General features: G+C 39.3%; 3 protein-coding genes across 5 annotated transcripts; all 3 read left to right on the plus strand.

Moving 5' to 3' along the window:
• Positions 1–735: 735 nt before the first annotated feature.
• On the plus strand, positions 736–8,987 carry LOC142965602 (Schwann cell myelin protein-like). Its single transcript, XM_076106617.1, has 11 exons — positions 736–1,036; positions 1,479–1,574; positions 1,921–2,313; positions 2,586–2,882; positions 3,756–4,058; positions 4,575–4,856; positions 5,375–5,656; positions 5,742–6,029; positions 6,223–6,328; positions 6,430–6,499; positions 7,162–8,987. Exons 2-11 carry the CDS (start codon positions 1,514–1,516, stop codon positions 7,576–7,578), a joined length of 2,499 nt encoding a protein of 832 aa, XP_075962732.1. The 5' UTR covers positions 736–1,036; positions 1,479–1,513; the 3' UTR covers positions 7,579–8,987.
• An 888-nt stretch (positions 8,988–9,875) lies between these two features.
• LOC142965603 (sialic acid-binding Ig-like lectin 5) lies at positions 9,876–16,606 on the plus strand. Of its 3 annotated transcripts, none has more exons than XM_076106620.1 (10): positions 9,876–10,128; positions 10,563–10,658; positions 10,948–11,340; positions 11,617–11,916; positions 12,343–12,609; positions 13,083–13,364; positions 13,454–13,735; positions 13,871–13,982; positions 14,473–14,518; positions 14,919–16,606. In XM_076106620.1, the coding sequence occupies exons 2-10, from the start codon at positions 10,598–10,600 to the stop codon at positions 15,318–15,320; spliced, it is 2,145 nt and encodes a 714-aa protein (XP_075962735.1). In that variant the 5' UTR covers positions 9,876–10,128; positions 10,563–10,597; the 3' UTR covers positions 15,321–16,606. The 3 variants fall into 3 exon arrangements, with proteins under 3 accessions (XP_075962735.1, XP_075962733.1, XP_075962736.1); XM_076106618.1 differs by having other exon boundaries at positions 9,879–10,128; positions 14,473–14,542; XM_076106621.1 differs by lacking the exon at positions 12,343–12,609 and having other exon boundaries at positions 9,910–10,128; positions 14,473–14,542.
• A 2,286-nt stretch (positions 16,607–18,892) lies between these two features.
• irgq2 (immunity-related GTPase family, q2) lies at positions 18,893–20,938 on the plus strand. The gene has a single exon (XM_076106673.1). It carries the CDS (start codon positions 19,562–19,564, stop codon positions 20,747–20,749), a length of 1,188 nt encoding a protein of 395 aa, XP_075962788.1. The 5' UTR covers positions 18,893–19,561; the 3' UTR covers positions 20,750–20,938.
• The last annotated feature ends 175 nt before the right edge of the window (positions 20,939–21,113 follow it).

A 21,113-nucleotide genomic window follows, 5' to 3' on the forward strand; every position in this document is an offset into this window, starting at 1 on the left:
TGATCTGTTTTTTCAAACTGATAAAATGTTTGACCCAGTTTGTCTCTACTTTAGACAAATTAGGAAGTCATAGATTACTTCTCTTTTTATTGTGTTACAGGAATCAACTTGGCTTCTTTTAAACAGAAAACACCCTTGTTTATGTTTGAGATGAAATCATGAGTTATCAATTGCAACAAAACCTTTTTTTCTTTCTGGTACATTCTGCAATGTTGACAGGTTCTGTGGTGAGTGTTCAATATGCAGACATATAGAAACAGATGAGGACAAATATAAAGCCAGTTAGCAGTTAAATATAGTTATAGTCATAATCTACCATCTCAGAGTGTCAACAGGAAGTTATTAGAGAGAATACAGTGATGCCATGTAAGGCAATGTTTCAATGAATAATCCCTTCAGAGACTTTTCTGAGAACACAACTGAGAATGTTGCACAATAAACCATAAGAACCATACTGTTACAAATATGGAGCTTCATGCAGTTAAGAGCTAGGATTAAAACAAATATCTTATTTTTTTATCTGCCGGTATTTCACGCACTTCATTAAAGACGGCAGTTATAGTAAAGACCATTCACATGCATGCACATTCACCAGCCTATATGCACATGTATGTATTGTATTGTGCATTACAATGTAGAAGGATAGTTGATAGATGAGCTATTTGGTTTCTTAAGGTGACACAAGCTTCTCAAGTACACATATGATACTTCCTCTTTCTCAGAGTTCATCACACATTTACAGTCCTGAAGAAAAGAAAATAGCAAGACCGTTTAACTTCATTATTCAGTGTTAAAGTTGTACATTATCAACTTGATATACAGTATATATTACATTAACATAGGCACACATTTTAGAGATTTGTGAGTGTGGCAGTCTAACGAGGGCCAGCAGTGTGAAGAGAAACTTCCTTTAAAATTGTTGTAGCGCAAAGAGGAACGAATTAAAAAAGGAAGAGGAAGAGAGGAAGAGTCAGTTCAGAGCAGAGACGCTCAGCAGAGATCACTGTGGTGAGAAGAGAGAACAAGACAAAAAGAGGTAAAACACAACCTTTACCGTACTTTTTAGATCATCTTTTTAAGAGTTAATGGAAACTGTATAAGTCATTGTTTCCTTACTAATGTCATGAAATGCTTTTTAGAATTCCTCGCTTTACGTATTCACTTACTGTTGTGTGCATTTCATTGGGGTTGGGGGGGGGGGGGGGGGGGATTGTAGATAAAACTGTCACAGATAATTTATTTTTGTTTTATTATTTCGCAGTTTTATGGAACAGATGTTAAAAAGTTCTTGGAAATAAAACATTTTGTGGGAATCACAACCCTGAAGATGATGAGATGATGTTAGCCACATTTATCAATGTCACTACAGAAAACGTGAACCTGCAACATCATGTATTTAAAGCTGTGCTGTCAACCGTGGAGATTGTTCTGCTCCTGTTTCATGAAGTGAAACATTTGAATGTTTGTACTTCTGAAAGGAAAAGACACTGACCGTCTCAATCATCACATCAGGATGTTTGTTCTCATCTGGACGACTCTGCTCTTCTCTGTGAGAGGCATCACTGCTGACGCAGGTATGCATCTTTTATTATAATCAAGTTATGATGCCAACAATAAAAGATATGAACAAAGTAGATAACAATTTACAATGATATATGTCCTTATTAGAAGCGTTACACAAAGCATCTATTGGCTATATTTGACTTGTTTACCAAAGTTATGTGTAAAGAAATATGTTAGATGCTGAAATTTGTTTTTTGTTTGCTCAGTGATGCTTACAACAGCAGTTATGTAAAACAAAACAGTCATAGTAGTAGCCTTTCTCCATCATTTATTAAATCATCATTTATTAAATATTATGATCTATTGGTATATTAAAATAACCCGGATCCCTGTTTCTCTCACTGTTTCCATTAACAGGTGCAGCAGTGAAGGAACACTGTGACAATGGATACTGTATCACTCTCAGTGAAGGAGAAATAACAGCAGAGGCTGGACTCTGTGTTGTGATACCGTGTTCTTTCACCACTGCTTCTGGCTTTACACCCCAACATATGATGTGGTACAAATGTGAACCATATGAAAGAAGATGTGTGGATTCAGACGTGATACTCCACACTAAAAACAGCAACAAAGTTCAGTCTGGGTTTATAGGACGAGTTTCACTGTTGGAGCCTGACGTGAGTCTGAGGAACTGCAGCATCATCATCAATGACCTCACTGGGTCAGACTCTGGATCATATCAACTCAGAGTTCAATCTGGGAGTGACAATGGATTTACATTCTCTCTAAAAGCAACTGTCTCTGTCAAAGGTATGAAGAGCTTCAACACATACAGTGAAGATGTTCATTATATTCAACATATTTGCTCTATATATATTCTGAATTGAATAATAATAAAATAATGTTGCACATTTGTCGACCTCTGTGGGCAAACAGTAGAAACTGCATCAGTTCCTGATAAAACTCTGACTTATTGTCTCATCAAGATGTTAAACAAAGTATCAGATTATTTCATCCTGAACTTAAGTGAATGACCTTCAGGCTGCTCACCTGCTTCCACTCATCGACTGCTCTCCCTTTAGGTCTGACCCAGAAGCCCACAGTGATGATTCCTCCTCTGACAGAGGGGCAGCAGACCACACTGACCTGCACTGCTCCTGGTCTCTGCTCTGGATCTGATCCTAACATCACCTGGACGTGGAGAGGAGCAGGAGAGAAGGACTCTCACATCACAGGAAACATCACTGCTGTCACACAGAGACACAGCTCAACTTTGACCTTTAACCCTTCAGCTGAACAGCACGGCACCGATGTCACCTGTAAGGTCAGCTTCACAAACAGCATCACTACAGAGGAGACAGTGACTCTGAATGTGACCTGTGAGTACAGCACATCCTGCACTTATTCTCACCTTTACTTTCTACAATCTAAAATATATTCTAAGAGATGTGTTGTCGTGTCATTTCTAATGTTTTTCTAAGCTGTGTTGAATTTTACCACATCAACAGTCTTCTTACAGGAAAGTTGTGAGTTTGGGTGCTTTAACATTATATATAATACGAGAGATGCACTGATTCCAATTTTGTCTGACCTGCCGATTCCGTTTTTTGCCGATTCCTTTCTAAGAGCAATTATTGACAGCAAGGCTCCGGATTAAAAGGCTTCCTTTGATTAAAAACGAAATACTGCCATTACTAGTTTTAATTATGTATTAATAGCAGATTAAAGCTGTTATGAAGATGAACATGTCATAACTCCCTCTCTAATTCCTATTTTATATTCAGGTAAAATCGTCTCCTTCAAACAAGAGTTTTCATTCATTTTTCTTGCCAAAAACTACATTTTACAAGATAACATTTGAAGACATCATTAATAATGTTATAATTTACTTTCGCCCAATACTCAATTTATCTGAGTAGAGCTTGAACGCACCACGATGCACTGTAACCTCCGTTAACCTTAGCTGTTAGCTCTGCGATGTCTGCAGACAAGCAAATCCCTGTGATTACTCTGAGCAGCATGCATGGGAATAAATTACAACATGATAAGTGTATGAAGATCAAGCTAGTTGTTCCAGATGTTTTTAAGGTTTTTGCTCCACGGCTTATTTTGGACTTCAAGTTGTGACAAATGAGCTTTATGTCTTCTTCACTCTCCGACACATGTTGTGTGTGTGGCTGTTATTACTGTCTGTGCCGCTATGAATGATCGGTGCATCTCCATATAATACAGTTTGTCATTTTGTCTCATAGATGTGAAGGAATTTAGAATCACTGGGAATACAAGTGTGAAGGAGGGTGAGACTCTGCATCTGACCTGCAGTGTTGAAAGTTTCCCTCCATCTCTCATCACGTGGACAAAACCTTCTGAGACAAACATGCAAAATGGAATAGAAACAAATTGGCAGAACAACACTGAGACCTTCATGCAGAGAGAACGTGGAATCGGCACTTTTTCCATCTCTAATGTGACAACAGAAGATTCTGGACGATACATCTGCAGAGCAGAATATCTGAATCAAACCCTGGTGGAAAATGTTGATGTAAAAGTCAAATGTAAGTACATTGTACATCTGTGCTAAGACAGAACATTTATTAGAGTCTTTTGCTCTTTCTTTTATTAAACTATATTTAGAGCAGAGAACAACCTTGATAAGTCTTCTAAGTTAATTATGAAAGACTTCACTGCCCCTCACCTCCAAATACATGTGAGACCACCTCAATGGGCATTTATTACATATTTGTCTGCAGCAAAAATGTCCTGTATTTGCTTTAGCTTCTTATGGAAATTAGTTTTTTTTTTAAAGCCCTTGGATCTATGGAGGCATTGTGAAGACTTCCAGGTGGTTCTCAGCCAAATTGGAGCCAAATCTTGACAACTTGTGTTGTCTGTTAAAACCAGTGTGTGTAGAGTCTGAACATCTTTATATGTTGGCGCCCTCCTGTGGTAGTATTTAAATAAGAACATACTGCAGACAATGCATGAATACAATGACAATACATCTTGTATCCATTTCCAACCTCTTCACCGTATCTGAACTTGAAATATTTTGTTCATGATTTGCTTCACAGATGTGAGGAAACCTTTAATCACTGGTGATACAACAGTGGAGGAGGGAGATGCTCTGAATTTAACCTGTCGTGTTGAAAGTTTTCCTCCGTCTCATATCACATGGACTGTACTTGGCTCCAACACAAAGCTGGACAACGGACTTGACACCGACCTGCAGAACCACACTGGATCAGCCACACTTGTCATCCCAAATGTGACGACAGAAGATTCTGGACGATACATCTGCAGAGCAGAATATCTGAATAAAACCCTTGTGGAAAATGTTGATGTAAAAGTCAAATGTAAGTACATTGCACAGCTGTTCTAAGACAAAACATTTATTATTGTCTTTTGCTCTTTCTTTTAAACTATCTTTAGAAAAGTGAACAACCTTGATTTGTCTTCTAAGTTAATTATGAATGACTTCACTGGCCCTCACCTTCAAATACATGTGAGATCACCTCAATGGGCATTTTCATTTATATATTTGTCTGCAGCAAAAATGTTCTGTATTTGCTTTAGCTTCTTATGGAAATTAGTTTTCTTTCAAGCCCTTGGATCTATGGAGGTATTGTGAAGACTTCCAGGTGGTTCTCAGCAAAATTGGAGCCAAATCTTAAGAATCATAAAAACGTGTGTTGTCTGTTAAAACCAGTGTGTGTAGAGTCTGAACATCTTTAGACGTTGGCGCCCTCCTGTGGTAGTATTTAAATAAGAACATACTGCAGACAATGAATGCAATGACAATACATCTTGTATCCATTTCCAACCTCTTCACCGTATCTTAACTGACATATTTTGTTCATGATTTGCTTCACAGATGTGAGGAAACCTTTAATCACTGGTGATACAACAGTGGAGGAGGGAGATGCTCTGAATTTAACCTGTCGTGTTGAAAGTTTTCCTCCGTCTCATATCACATGGACTGTACTTGGCTCCAACACAAAGCTGGACAACGGACTTGACACCGACCTGCAGAACCACACTGGATCAGCCACACTTGTCATCCCAAATGTGACGACAGAAGATTCTGGACGATACATCTGTACAGCACAACACCTGGACAGGACTGTGACTACATATGCGGATGTAACAGTGACTTGTAAGTAGACTGTACTTACATGAAGTTCATGTTCACACTCTCAGCATGTTGTTTTGACATTGTGATTCTGCTTGTGTGCTTGCAGGGTTTTCAAAGATCTTAAACAACTCTGGGTGTGAGGTTGAGTCGGAGGTCCTGACCTGTGTGTGCATCAGTGAGGGGTTTCCTTTACCCACCATCAACTGGCCGCTGTTGAATAACCACACCGAGTACTCCGTCATTACCACTGTGTCAAACCACACAGTCAGCAGCACCGTCACCCTGACTGTAAAAGACCACAGCAACACTTCTGTTGAGTGTGTCAGCAGCAATGAGAATGGGGAAGCAAAAGAAAACCTCAAAATCCGAATGACCATATTAGAAAAAGAAAAAGGTAAATGTTCTCAACTAAAACACTGAAGCTATGTAGACCACTGCCTAAAGTCATCTTTAGTACACTAATTATTTCACTGTGACCTTTTCTATTTGGACAAACCATTGAGCAACCTGTCAGAAGAAAATAAAATGTTGCATATTAGCGTTGAGAACGACATGGACAGACATTTCTCTTTTGTTCCTCTTGATAGCGGATCAGTCCAAAGAACTGGTTTCATGGCTGGAAGTCATCATTGCCTTTTTGATTGGGGTTCTTCTTTCAGCAGTCCTTTGCTGTTTGGCCACAAAATGCCACAGGTACACTATTTAATTATTAATTATTAATTCCCGGCTGTTATTTGTGGATAATATGCCGAAATGAATGCTAATTTGTTACTGTTTTTTATACATTTTTCCAGAAAAAATCAGAAGATCTCTCGAAATCTGGATGCGAGTCTGGAGATGGTGACCAGTCAAGAGGCTCCACTGGTATTTCTATTCATTCTGCTCAACATTTTGGGAGCACGTGTTGTATTGATGTTTTTCTTCTTTCCTAAAAATGACTTTTGTAACAGAGACAGAAAGAGTAATTCAGACACCAAATGTATTATTTACATTTAAGAGTTGTCGCCCCAAAAGAAGGAAAAATTAAACGACTAAGTCGATGTCCCCAGAGTGTTAAATGTGAGGGAAAATATTGTTGTAACCCTAAACTATTATGGAACTATAACGGTGCTCATATCTGGTCTCTAAATATTTTGGGCAGCCTTTTTACTTTGGGCCCTCTGCAGTCTGCTCAGTGAACGGATTATAGAGGTTTAGACTGTCATTTGTCAGTCCATAGTTTGTTCAGCTGATATTCTGTGATCCATTTCCAATAACGCTAACCCTGCACTATCCTTTAATATTTATTTGTGACCTTTTAAGAATAGCTTTGCTAAAGCAAACCCTTCATTGTGGAGGTTAGTTTATGGCGTTTGCCAGTTACACCTACAGTCTACGGGCATATCTGTGGATTACACTGATTGTCTTTTTGAAAACTTTAGTCAGCTCAAAGCCAAGCAGCTTCAAGCTGATTGTTTTTAAACGCTACTATTTAATTTGTGTAGCAGCTGCTGAATGAGTTGTATAAATGACGTTGTTCCTGACAGATCGATGCTGGTCAAGCAGTCGATGATGATCAGACCTTCTACCAAGACTTGGCTGAAGGAGAAGAAGGAGCTGCGGCAGCAGAGCAAGCAGCCCCTGATCTCAATGGTGGACCTAAAGATGTGGAGTACGCCAGCATTGATTTCTCCGTCTTGAGAAGAAAGAATACCAGGGATGCAGCAAAGAAGCAAGAAACCACAGAGACCGAGTATGCTGAAATTAAGAAAGAAGTAAAAGAGGAAATGGAAAACAATGCCGAAGAGCAAGGTTATGTGTTGGAGGGGGAGATGGTCACGGAGGATGAAGAGACGACACCTTGTGTTCCTGAAGAGGACGACGGGGAGGACGCTGCAGTGTACTCTGACGGGGAGGACGCTGCAGTGTACTCCAACGTGAAGGATATAATGTCTGAGATTTGAGGACTGTTGCATGGTGGAGTTGCTTGAGGATAAAGTTTCTTTGCTCTCATCAGTTGTGATGGATTGATGTGATGGACTGATGATGGATTGTTATTCCAGTGAATGAATGGCGGTCCTGTGAACGGTTTCTAACAGCTGCGGTCTTCAAAGGCCACATTCAGCCTGTGGCGAAGTGACGGAGACGCTTCACACCTCTACACGTTAGGGGCTTTGTAAATCCATTCATTCAACTGAGGGTAAACTGTAAGTTGGACAGTTTCCTTATTCAAGTGTTATTGAGCTTAAATGTGTTGACTTTTCATAAACGTCCCAAATAAGAGCACCCACATCCATGAAGAAGTGGACTCCGCTATTCCTCCACTGGCGTATAAAGGGACAACCACCTCCGTCCTGCTGCTTCTGAGAGCTGAAGTGTGCTTTTGTGAGATACATATTGTTTAACTAGGATAAACATGTGCCTTAAGTCAGAGATGTCTCTATTTCAGCGTGGCTCTAGGGATGACAACATCAGTCTGTTGATTGGTTCGTCTGACCGCTGTGGGCCAGACTGAAATATCTCCACAACTGTTGGATGGATTCCCATTAAGTGTTATTCATGTTCCCCAGGGGATGCATCCCAATGACTTTGTTCATCCTGTGACTTTTCCTTGGCTCCACCATGAGGTTGGCATGTGGTTTTGTATGAACTGTTTAAACAACTATTGGATGGATTGCCATGGAATCGGGTAGAGACATACTGTCCACTTTAGGATAACATTTTGTTAACATTGGTAATCCCTAAACTTTTAAACATATGACCAAATACCTGCAAAACGAATGACTGTATGTTTTGTTTAATGCCAATTAGCAAATGATAGCATGCTAGCATTGTATTGTAAGTAAGTTAGCATTTAGCTTAAAGCACCACTGCACTTGACGGAGCCGCTACGTCTGTAGTGTCTTAATCTTGTTTCATTTTCATTTAAAGTGTCTGCAGCAAAGGAACTCAAAGGATAGGTTGAAATGTTGACATGTCCGTCTCAATACAATACTGGAATATATATTGAAAGAGTTAAATCCCTTCCTAAAGCAACTCCAGTGTAAAAGACAGGGAACCTTTTTTTGCTGGTTTGCAGTGGAGGGTAGTAACGCAGAGCACATTTCATACTTAAAAGAGCTTTTGTAGATGTGGAGCTGTCTAACTCAGACTGCTGAAGCGTCATTTTTAGCTTCAGCTGAATTTAATGATGCATGTTGTCACAGAATGAGGACTATAGATTTTGTCTCAATCTATTACGGTGGAATTGAATTATGATGGGAAGTCTTCAGGGCCCGTGTGAACAGGAACAACAATTGCAGAAATGTTGATGTACATATGCATGTTAGTATTGTATGTAAAAAAAAAAGAAAAAGTTACACTCTCCTTTAAACTGGTGTGGATTCATGTATTCATTTTTATATAAAATATGAAGAATTGTTAAACAACAAATTGCAGATCAGTATGCCGATTTTAATTTTATTTAGCCTTTTTTGATTGATCTGTTTTTACAAACTGATAAAATGTTTGACCCAGTTTGTCTCTACTTTAGACAAATTAGGAAGTCATAGATTACTTCTCTTTTTATTGTGTTACAGGAATCAACTTGGCTTATTTTAAACAGAAAACACATTTGTTTATGTTTGAGATGAAATCATGAGTTATCAATTGCAACAAAACCTTTTTTTCTTTCTGGTACATTCTGCAATGTTAACAGGTTCTGTGGTGAGTGTTCAATATGCAGACATATAGAAACAGATGAGGACAAATATAAAGCCAGTTAGCAGTTAAATATAGTTATAGTCATAATCTACCATCTCAGAGTGTCAACAGGAGGTTATTAGAGAGAATACAGTGATGCCATGTAAGGCAATGTTTCAATGAATAATCCCTTCAGAGACTTTTCTGAGAACACAACTGAGAATGTTGCACAATAAACCATAAGAACCATACTGTTACAAATATGGAGCTTCATGCAGTTAAGAGCTAGGATTAAAACAAATATCTTATTTTTTTATCTGCCGGTATTTCACGCACTTCATTAAAGACGGCAGTTATAGTAAAGACCATTCACATGCATGCACATTCACCAGCCTATATGCACATGTATGTATTGTATTGTGCATTACAATGTAGAAGGATAGTTGATAGATGAGCTATTTGGTTTCTTAAGGTGACACAAGCTTCTCAAGTACACATATGGTACTTCCTCTTTCTCAGAGTTCCTCACACATTTACAGTCCTGAAGAAAAGAAAATAGCAAGACCGTTTAATTTCAGTATTCAGTGTTAAAGTTGTACATTATCAACTTGATATACAGTATATATTACATTAACATAGGCACACATTTTAGAGATTTGTGAGTGTGGCAGTCTAACGAGGGCCAGCAGTGTGAAGAGAAACTTCCTTTTAAATTGTTGTAGCGCAAAGAGGAACGAATTAAAAAAGGAAGACGAAGAGAGGAAGAGTCAGTTCAGAGCAGAGACGCTCAGCAGAGATCACTGTGGTGAGAAGAGAGAACAAGACAAAAAGAGGTAAAACACAACATTTACCGTACTTTTTAGATCATCTTTTTAAGAGTTAATGGAAACTGTATAAGTCATTGTTTCCTTACTAATGTCATGAAATGCTTTTTAGAATTCCTCGCTTTACGTATTCACTTACTGTTGTGTGCATTTCATTGGGGTTGGGGGGGGGGGGGGGGGGGATTGTAGATAAAACTGTCACAGATAATTTATTTCTGTTTTATTATTTCGCAGTTTTATGGAACAGATGTTAAAAAGTTCTTGGAAATAAAACATTTTGTGGGAATCACAACCCTGAAGATGATGTTAGCCACATTTATCAATGTCACTACAGAAAACGTGAACCTGCAACATCATGTATTTAAATCTGTGCTGTCAACCGTGGAGATTGTTCTGCTCCGGTTTCATGAAGTGAAACATTTGAATGTTTGTACTTCTTAAAGGAAAAGACACTGACCGTCTCAATCATCACATCAGGATGTTTGTTCTCATCTGGACGACTCTGCTCTTCTCTGTGAGAGGCATCACTGCTGACGCAGGTATGCATCTTTTATTATAATCTTGTTATGATGCCAACAATAAAATATAGCATTACTCAAAGCATCCATTTACTATAGTATATTTGACTTGTTTACCAAAGTTGTTATGTGTAAAGAAATATGTTATACTGATATTTGTTGCTCAGCGATGCTTACAACAGCAGTTAGTAAAACAAAACAGTCCTAGTAGTAGCCTTTATTGAGCATTTATTAAACATAACAATTAACGTATTATCAAGATTTATATGTCTCCTGTCCTCTGTTTCTCTCTCACTGTTTCCATTAACAGGTGCAGCAGTGAGGGAATTCAAACACTGTGACAAAGAACACTGTATCACTCTCAGTGAAGGAGAAATAACAGCAGAGGCTGGACTCTGTGTTGTGATACCGTGTTCTTTCACCACTGCTTCTGACTTTAGACCCCAACATATAGTGTGGTACAAATGTGAACCATCTAAAACATGTGAGGATTCAGACGTGATACTCCACACTAACAACAGCAACAAAGTTCAGTCTGGGTTTAAAGGACGAGTTTCTCTGTTGGAGCCTAACGTGAGTCTGAAGAACTGCAGCATCATCATCAATGACCTCACTGAGTCAGACTCTGGATCATATCAACTCAGAGTTCAACCTGGGAGTAATGGATATATATTCTCTCTAAAAGCAACTGTCTCTGTTAAAGGTATGAAAAGCTTCAACAAATACATACAGTGAAGATGTTCATTCTATTCAACATATTCACTGTATTTATAGTCGGAATGGAATAATAATGAAATAATGTTGCACATTTGTCGACCTCTGTGGGCAAACAGTAGAACCTGCATCAGTTCCTGATAAAACTCTGACTCATTGCCTCATCGAGATGTTTAACAAAGTATCAGATTATTTTAGCCTGAACTTAAGTGAATGACCTTCAGGCTGCTCACCTGATTCCACTCATCGACTGCTCTCCCTTTAGGTCTGACCCAGAAGCCCACAGTGATGATTCCTCCTCTGACAGAGGGGCAGCAGACCACACTGACCTGCACTGCTCCTGGTCTCTGCTCTGGATCTGATCCTAACATCACCTGGGCGTGGAGAGGAGCAGGAGAGAAGGACTCTCACATCACAGGAAACATCATCACTGCTGTCACACAGAGACACAGCTCAACTTTGACCTTTAACTCTTCAGCTGAACAGCACGGCACCGATGTCACCTGTAAGGTCAGCTTCACAAACAGCATCACTACAGAGAAGACAGTGACTCTGAATGTGACCTGTGAGTACAGCACATCCTGCACTTTATTCTCACCTTTACTTTCTACTATCTAAAATGTGTTCTAATGTTTGTTGTCTTGTAATTTTTGTTGGTTTTCTGAAGTGTTTCGGATTTTACAACATTAACGGTGTTCTTGCAGAAAGGGCAAATTTTGAGTGCTGTCTTTACAAACAACAACCGACAATGTGACTAAATATTATACCTTTAATACAAAGTGAACAGCTGTTCTTATATTTTTATGCTCCCTGTTCAATATTTTGTGTCTGGATGGAGTTTTACATATTGGGCTCTAATCAACATAATCATTTCATTAAAAATGTTTCACACTTATTGAGGTGGTTTTCAGCCTCAGCTTGGAGCCATATATTTAAGATAAAAAATTTGTCAGACAAATTCTAAACGTTTGTTCAAAATTTTGTCTTAAAGATGTGAAGAAACCTGTGATCACCGGAATGACAACAGTTAAAGAGGGCGATGCTCTAAATCTAACCTGCAGTGTTGAAAGTTTCCCTCCTTCTATTGTCACCTGGACCAAACTTGACTCCAACAAAAATGTAATCGTCCTTCAGAACAACACCAGAACAGCTGCTCTTGTCATCGTTAATGTGACACCAGAGTATTCTGGACGGTACATCTGTACAGCAGAGCACCAGATCACCACTCTGACTACACCTGCTGAAGTAAACGTGAAATGTAAGTAAGCTTTAATAGTCTAGTTTGAAAGATGTTCATATTGTTTGACTGTAAGTTACCGCCGTGAAACAATCAGAAAATAACGATCCCTCTCTATACAGTCACTCGACCATTGCTCCGGTTTCCCTCTCTGGCTCGCTCGTTGAGCCAGAGAGGAGGGGCGAATTTCAAACGCTGTCTTTTCAAACAGCAACCGACAATGTGACTAAATATTATACCTTTAATACAAAGTGAACAGCTTTTCCTACATGTTCATGCTCCCTGTTCAATATCTTGTGTCTGGATGGAGTTTTTTGTTTTATTTTACATATTGGGCTCTAACCAACATAATCATTTTATTAAAAAGGTTTCACACTTATTCAGGTATTTTTAAGGCTCTCAGGTGGTTTTCAGCCTCAGCTTGGAGCCACATATTTATGATAAAAAATTTGTCAGACAAATTCTAAACGTTTGTCTAAATTTTTATTTTAAAGATGTGAAGAAACCTGTGATCACCGGAATGACATCAGTTAAAGAGGGCGATGCTCTAAATCTAACCTGCAGCGTTGAAAGTGTCCCTGCTGCTGTTATCACCTGGACCAAACCTGACTCCAACAAAAACCTGCAAAGTGAAAATGTAATCGTCCTTCAGAACAACACCAGAACAGCTGCTCTTGTCATCGCTAATGTGACAGCAGAGTATTCTGGACGGTACATCTGTACAGCAAAGCACCAGATCACCACTCTGACTACACCTGCTGAAGTAAACGTGAAATGTAAGTAGGCTTTAATAGTCTAGTTTGAAAGAAGTTCATATTGTTTTACTGTATGTTTGCTGTGTTCTTGAGTTTTTTCCTGTTTGCAGTTTTTCCAAAGTTCTTAAGTAGCCCTCCATGTGAGGTTCAGTCGGAGGTCCTGACTTGTGTGTGCATCAGTGAAGGGTTTCCTTTACCCACCATCACATGGCCGATGTTGGAGACTCACACTGAATACTCTGTCATTACCAATAAGTCAAGCCACACTGTCATCAGCTTCATTGTGTCTGTAAAACACCGCAACTACACCACTGTTGAGTGTGTCAGCAGCAATGAAATTGGGGAAGCAAAAAAGAACCTCACAGTCACAACAAATGAGTTCAAACAAGGCGGTAAGTATTAACAAATACAAAACCTCCCCGACTCTAGACCACTACTTTATGACATTTTCAAAACTCCATTTTTATAAATACGTTTCATAATGAAGCAGCAGCAATCTTTTAACAATTTGTTCCTCTCCATTCCAGATCTACTCTACGCATTTTTAATACCCTTCATACAGCTGCAAGCCATCATTGCGTTTGTGAGTGGGATACTCCTTTCAGCAACCATCTGCTGCTTGGCCATAAAATGCTGCAGGTACTCTTTTTTTAAATTTATTTTACTTGCATAACTGTGCATCTTTTTGACATCCATGCATTGCTCTTCTTTATTTTATTTTATTTTTTAATAAAGGTTCTCGGCATTATTCATGTGTTATCAGTCATTAAGGACCACAACAGTGTTTTAGTATACTTGATCCATTTTACAGCAAATCACGATGTTTGCAGTATACCTTATTCCAAGGTATTCTGCAAACATTTTTGAATGTGTTCTTCCAAAATAAAGGCATATAGAAATATATTAATATATAAATGTAGTATACAAAATCTGTTTGCATAGGCTAGAAACATGCTTGAATTTGATTGTCTTGTGAGGAATGTGTCTTTAGTGTTTTGGTAACGCAACGTAGATCACATGTGTGGCCTTTTTTATTTTTTTTAAAACACTTTTAAGAGTGACTTTAATTAAATAATTATTGCTTGTAAATTTGTAACATTTGTTGTTGTTTACTTAATTTCCTCCCCAGAAATAAACGGAAGAACTCTGGTAATATGGCTGAAGCTCTGGAGATGGTGACTACTCAAGCTATTCCTCTGGTATTCATATTAACACAGCCGGCTTCTAACTGTGTACAATATATCAGTTAAATGTTGATTAAATGTTTGCTGAAAGATTAGTCTTGTGAGTAGACATGCATTGCCATTGTTCTTCTTTTGTTTCACACTGTCAGAGTGCTCTTATTGTTGCACCGCAATGCGGTTGTAAGTATGGACTGATTTTAAAAGGACGGCGCTGCATTATCGCACAGCAGCAATCTTAACTACAATTAAGAAAAAAACAGTCATGATCATTTTAACGGCTTACAGATGAAATAGTTCCAAGTGTTTGAGTAGGAACCAGTTGTAGCCTGGATGTAGAAATGTAATGTATCAGTTGGCAGATGATTTATAATTTCTGAATTGCACCTCACAGATCGATGCTGGTCAAGGAGTGGAAAGCGATGGGACCCATGGCCAACAGGAATCTGAAGAAGGAGCTCAGGCTGCTGGGCAATCGGCCCATGTGGAACCAAGAGAGGTGGAGTACTCTGACATCAACTTTTCCTTGGTGAAAAGGAAGAGTCCCACAGGGGCAGAGGATACGCAAGAGACCGCAGATACAGAGTATGCCGAGATTAAGAACAAAAAAACAGAGGAGAGACAAGACGATGGTGCTGAGGCCAGTGACGTGTTGGAGGGCAGTGAACAGGAGGAGGTGATGATAGGGGAAGATAAGGAGACAAAAGAGTGTATGCCAAAGGAGGAGGAGGGAGGTGAGGATGTGGCAGTGTACTCAAATGTGAATGAAATAATGGGCGAGATAGAGACTGTGTGACTTAGTGGAGTGACTTAACAATGAACGTTTCTTTCATTTTTTAAACTGGCGGAAGCAAGACAAAACACAACAGGTGATTCAGCGTAGACAGACGTGACATGTAGTGAGACCAGCATTACATTAAACATAGGATGAGCTTTAGTGCTAGAGGGGGTCGATATAGGGCAGACATTCATGCTTTAGATGTGATGCTGGTGTGTGTGTGTGTGTGTGAGTGTGTGTGAGGCTGAAGTAGATTTCCTTTTACAGAAAGGAAAGCGTGTATACATGTTCAATGAAAATTAAACATAAATAATAATAATAATAATACTTTTTATTTGATAAGTGCTTTTCAAAAAACTCAGACACTTTACAAAGGGAATGAAATAGGGAGAAATATTTAAAAACATGCATCATAGACATAAACAAATAAGCAGGAATGACAGACAAGTTAAATGGTTAGACATTAAAAGAAGACTTGAAAAGGTGTGTTTTGAGGTAAGGTAGTGAATCTAAAGTCTGGATGTGATTGGGAAGAGAGTTTCAGAGGGTGGGGGCAGCAGCAGGAAAAAGGCTCCGTCACCCCAGGTCCAGTGCTTGGTCCTATTTGTGGGCGTGAGGAGGTTTGATGATCTGAGGGTACGTGTTGCAGTGTGCCGTTAAAGGAGTGTGGATAGGTGAGAGGGGGCCATGTTATAGAGAGCTTTGTAGGTGACGAGGAGAAGTTTGAAATGGATGTGTGAATACATGTGTTGTCAGTACTTGCAGATGTATAAATTAAAAGAAGCAGACAGATGTTACACAGAGGTGTGTTTAAAGGGGTCTTGGCAGAAAGGAGAGACAGAGGAGACCTGAACAAATCAGATTAGCGGTACCTCCGACATCTGGCCAATCCTAGCGCTTGAAAGCTATACAGGGCAAAGCAGTGGAATTCACAATAACGCGGTACTGTCGCGCACTGAGGGGGCAATGCAGCTCTATTTGTACCAAAGTGCACTTTTGTTTTGAACTTTTATTTAAAGCCACAATATGTGTAGCTGTGGCTCATGAAGTAAAGCGACCGAGTTGTACAGTATGTGCAGGGTGACACACTGAACCCTAAATATTCTCATCATTTGTTTGATAAAAGCTCATTTAAATGCATTTATATGAAATATTTAAACTTAGATGCCTCTCAGTGGTAATATGTCTGTATGCTAAGTGCTCTGCTGGATCTCCAGTGCCCTTATGTTTGCAAGTGCAGCTCTGTTCTTTTTATTGCTATTCAGCTTTGTGCACAAATAAACGCTCATTCCAGCAACAGAAAATGTGTCTGTTATTTCATTTTATTATCAGAGTCACTCTGTATACATCATTTTGGTGAGGAGAATTTATGTTAATTCTTTAGAGAAAAGAAATATACAATTTAATGTGATTTCAAAAATAGTCTCCAGATCAGTTCTTGTTTATACTTTATAGTAATGGATTACTAGTGCTAGTAGGAATCAACCTTACTTTGTCCAATTACTTTGTTTACAATCACTTTATAGTAGTGTATTACTAGTAGTAGAGATCATCCTTACTCTCAGTACTAGCAGCGAGTTTCCTGCACAGAAAACACTGTTCTCCCTGAAAGCTCATAGTTGTCCTCTCTCGTCTAGGTTCAGTGTTCAATATGCAGATATAAAGGATACAGCAACAGATTTTGACAGAATCGCAGCTCGTTAACTGAAGATGGTCGAAGTGTAGTAGCTCAGTGTGAGAACAGGAAGTTACCAGAGACACTGAAAATAGAGTGATGCCATATTTCAGCACATTATACAAATACAGAAGTGCTTTCAAAAAAGCTGAAGCTAAAATGGAGGAACACATTCTGTGACACAAGATGTGTCTCAAGACCAGAATCTTTTTTTCTTATTGATCGTGCAACTGCCATAGATACAAATTCCCTAAAGGATATATGATGCATATCACTGTGAGATTATAACTGCATGGAATTGTGTTAGTCTAACAAGAGGAGACAATACTAATTATAATTAATAATTAACGTTGTTTCCACAAAGAGGAAAGAGGTAGAAGAGTTCTGAGAGGAAGAGTCTGTTTAGAGCGGAGTCACTGTGGAGAGGAGAGAGCAGAGTCAAGAGGACCAGGTTAAACAACATATACCTTATTATTTTTAAATGTCTTTCCAAATGAAATCCATTACAGTGAATGATTATGCCACAGCTAATTTCATACATTGCTTTTTCAAGTTATTGTGACTGCAGAGACCATAGATATGAATAGTTTAGAGCTGTTGTAGGACCCTGAAATGAGGCCCTGAGGAAAGTGGTAGTCAAATGTATTATCAGTACAGAAAAGGTGAACACGCAACATCCTGTATCAGTGCTCGCGGCTGTGGAGTTGTTTCTGATCTAGTGTGATCAACCACACTTCCTGTATGTTTATTCTACACTTTTTATATGTTTGTGCATTTGAAAGAAATAGTTTTTTTTGTGGAGGGAGGGACTCAATCATCAAATCAGGATGCTTTGTCTCTCTGGGCAACAATGCTGACTATTTTTTTTGACAATTTGTTCCTATTTGTTCCAGATCAAAACATGAAATTAAAAAATATATATTACACTGCTGGATATTATCATTGCATTTGTGATTCTCGTTCTTCTTTCTGCAATCATTTGCTGTTTGGTGAGAAAGTGCCCCCGGTACATAACTTGCATGCAAGCCTTGTCATTTTAAATGTTTTGCTGATAATATCTTAATGTTAATTGCATACATAATGAATAATAAGCAAGACTAATACATTTGATTTCATCTGATATTGGCCTTTAGATCATTTTTTAGATTTTGATTTCAAGTCCAATTGCTTTGTTTTTCGAGATGAACTCACATACTGTAAACCTGAATTCACAACTCTTCTGCTTTCAAAAAGACAGGAAACCATTGTGTGAGAGGATGTGAGCCTAAAATAGCATCAACCAGGTGTCAGATGTTTTGCATTCTGGGTTCCTCTTAAAATGAAAAGAGAAGAAAGCAAAACTGTGCAGCTTTTCTCACAAGAGTCTCACATACAGTATGCATAAATCCCTCAACTTAATTATTATTACGTTGTTCCTCTTTATGGTCAGTGCCTTCATACGGCCTTTGTGGGGAAACACAAAATCCGTGTAACAGCTTTCAATGTTAATGAAAAGAAAATGAAACTGTAACATTGCTGATTGCACTTTCTGGGTTGTTTTCCAACCTTACACAAGTCTTCATACCTAAATTACAAAAAGGTAGTCTTTCATAATTTCCCATATCTCATCATTGTGGACAGTGAGGAGAACAAAAGTAGTACATGTTTTTTAAGGTACTATATGATCATATTGATGAATTGTGGCATCTTTTCTTGTCTGGATAACGGTTGTGCTTAGATTTGAACCGTAATAATAATAATAATGTTAGTAATCTAGCATTAATTATGCTTGTATCTTTATTTATATGCTCATCAATGTGTGTGCCTTCTTGGATGCCTATACATGAAAGCAAATAGCTTTACATTTACACACAGTGTGCATGAATGCGCTTTAAGTGATTTGGGATTAAGGCTGAGCTAACAGGATTAGAATGTTCCACTAGCTGGACGGACACCTTTAAATAGATCAACCTGACGCTGCTGGTAATTCAGAGCCGCCGAAGAGTCAACATTTGACAACTGAGAACAAATACTTCACCCACAGGGCTGCTTCTCCTCCAGAAACCCGCCGGCGAGTATATATGTGCAGTGTTGTGTTGAATCGAAACTTTGCATTGCCAAAAAAATTCTAATTGATTGCTTTAAAAATGACTGTAAAAAGAGTAAAACTGACAGCAATGCATTTCTAACATTTCACTTTATGATTTTTACACAGACCTGAGCTTGTGATGTTTGCTTTTATGAATGGACTGTGTGAAACCTTCATTACAGGTTTGAAATGTTGCTCTAGAATTAAAACGGATAAATTGATGTCAGCAATAAACATCCTTATAACGGGAGGTACTTGATGTGCAGATCTATCTGTTTTAATTCTGTTAGATATTTCTTTGATCCAGCAACCACCCCATTGGACAAGGGGTGTGTTTCTTTTTTATTGTTTTTTATTTAACCAGTGGTGAAACATAATTAGCTTTAACATTTATTCTAGGATTATGTTGCAAGGTACCATTTGAAAAGTTGCCACTTTTATCTATTTTTATTGATATGTTAGATGTCATCACGTCTATTGTTACACTTACCAGTGTGGTAAAGCCGATCAGTTTTAATGCTTTGTTTGTTACAGTATATTAACATTCTCTGTCTTTTCACAGAAATGTCTGATGTTTTCAGAGGCCTGAACCTCCTTGAGACCCTCAAAGAGTCCATAGAGCATAATAAGTTATCTGATGTCAAGGATGCAGTGGAAGATCTCCTGATCAGCAGGATCAACCTAGCTGTGATAGGGGACCGTGGGGATGAAAAGGCCACCTTCATAAACTCCCTACGTGGCCTCAGTTCTGGGGACGATGGAGCAGCTCCGTCTCAATCCCCTGTTGCCCCGGAGGAGGTGGCAGGCTACCCAAGCCCTAAACACCCTGACTTTCGCATGTGGGATCTGCCACCTGTTCCATCCACCTCTCCATTTGAACCCGAGGGATACATGGACAGAGTTAAGTTTGCCCGCTACAATGCCGTCTTCATTACGTTCAACCAGGCGCCCCAACCCAACAGCGTGGCGGTGTTTCTCGAGGCCCGGTCACAACAGCGACAAACAGTGTACTTTATTCTCTTAGCTTCAGAAAAAGCCACTGAAAAAAACCTAGAAGAAGAGAGGAAAGCCAGTTTAGAAGTGCTGACATCACAGGGTGTGGCACTGCCTAAAGTCTACCTGGTGCGACCCTCCACCTTGGAGAAGTTTGACTTCCCCGGCCTGTTGGAGGACATGGGAAGAGACCTTCCAGAGATCCGAGCCCACGCACTTCTCTTGGCTCTCCCGACGCTTACCTCCACCCTGGTCACCCTGAAAAAGGAGGCATTTAAAGCCCTAGTATGGGCAGCTGCCTCGCTATCTGGCGGGGTGTCAGCTATCCCCGTTCCCTTTGTGGCCTCCATGGTGGACTCAAGTGTAGCAGTGCGGATTCTAAGCAAAGCACAATTATCTCTGTGCCTGGATGATGAATCGGTCGAGCGACTGGCCCGACAGCGAGGGATGGAACCAACAGGACTTAAAGTGCTGCGGACCTGTGTTCTGTCAGTGGAGGTCACTAAAGGTGAAGTGAAAAAGCGTCTGGCGGCGGCAGAAAAGGACTTGGCCGCGGTTTCGTCGAAGCTGGTGGAGATGGCGATGCCCAGACATGCCCGTTCTGCCAGCCGCTCCTTCACTGCCATGCTGCAAGCTTTAAACGGCGCCATCGACGAAATGGCGGCTGATGCCGAGAAGATTGTGGCTGCTGTTATTAAGGAGGGGAAGTGAAGTCTGTTGTTTTTGTCTTTGTGTAGAGGTTTCCTGTTTATGTGCGGTTTCCCTTTACTTTAATGTTTTGCAATGTGAGAAACGCACTATTTATACAGTACTTCAGAAAACTTTTGAAAAGTTTTCACTCATTTTGATGAGCTTGAAGTACTAAAGGACACTATAAATATTGTGTAAGCATGCATCCTGCAAATAGATGTCAAATACTGTAAGTGCTGATCAGTGCCTGTAATAGAGTTGGTCCTCCCTGAACCGTAACTTTCACGATTGAAAAAAAAAGCATTAAAGAGGAAGTGAGAGGAAGATGCACGCAGCGGGCAAGTGTAAGGAGAACATACTACAACATTTTCATCAGTACAACTAT

This window comes from Anarhichas minor, unplaced genomic scaffold (genome assembly GCF_050575085.1).
Source record: "Anarhichas minor isolate MPS153535 unplaced genomic scaffold, ASM5057508v1 ptg000035l, whole genome shotgun sequence".
Taxonomy (NCBI): Eukaryota; Metazoa; Chordata; class Actinopteri; order Perciformes; family Anarhichadidae; genus Anarhichas; species Anarhichas minor.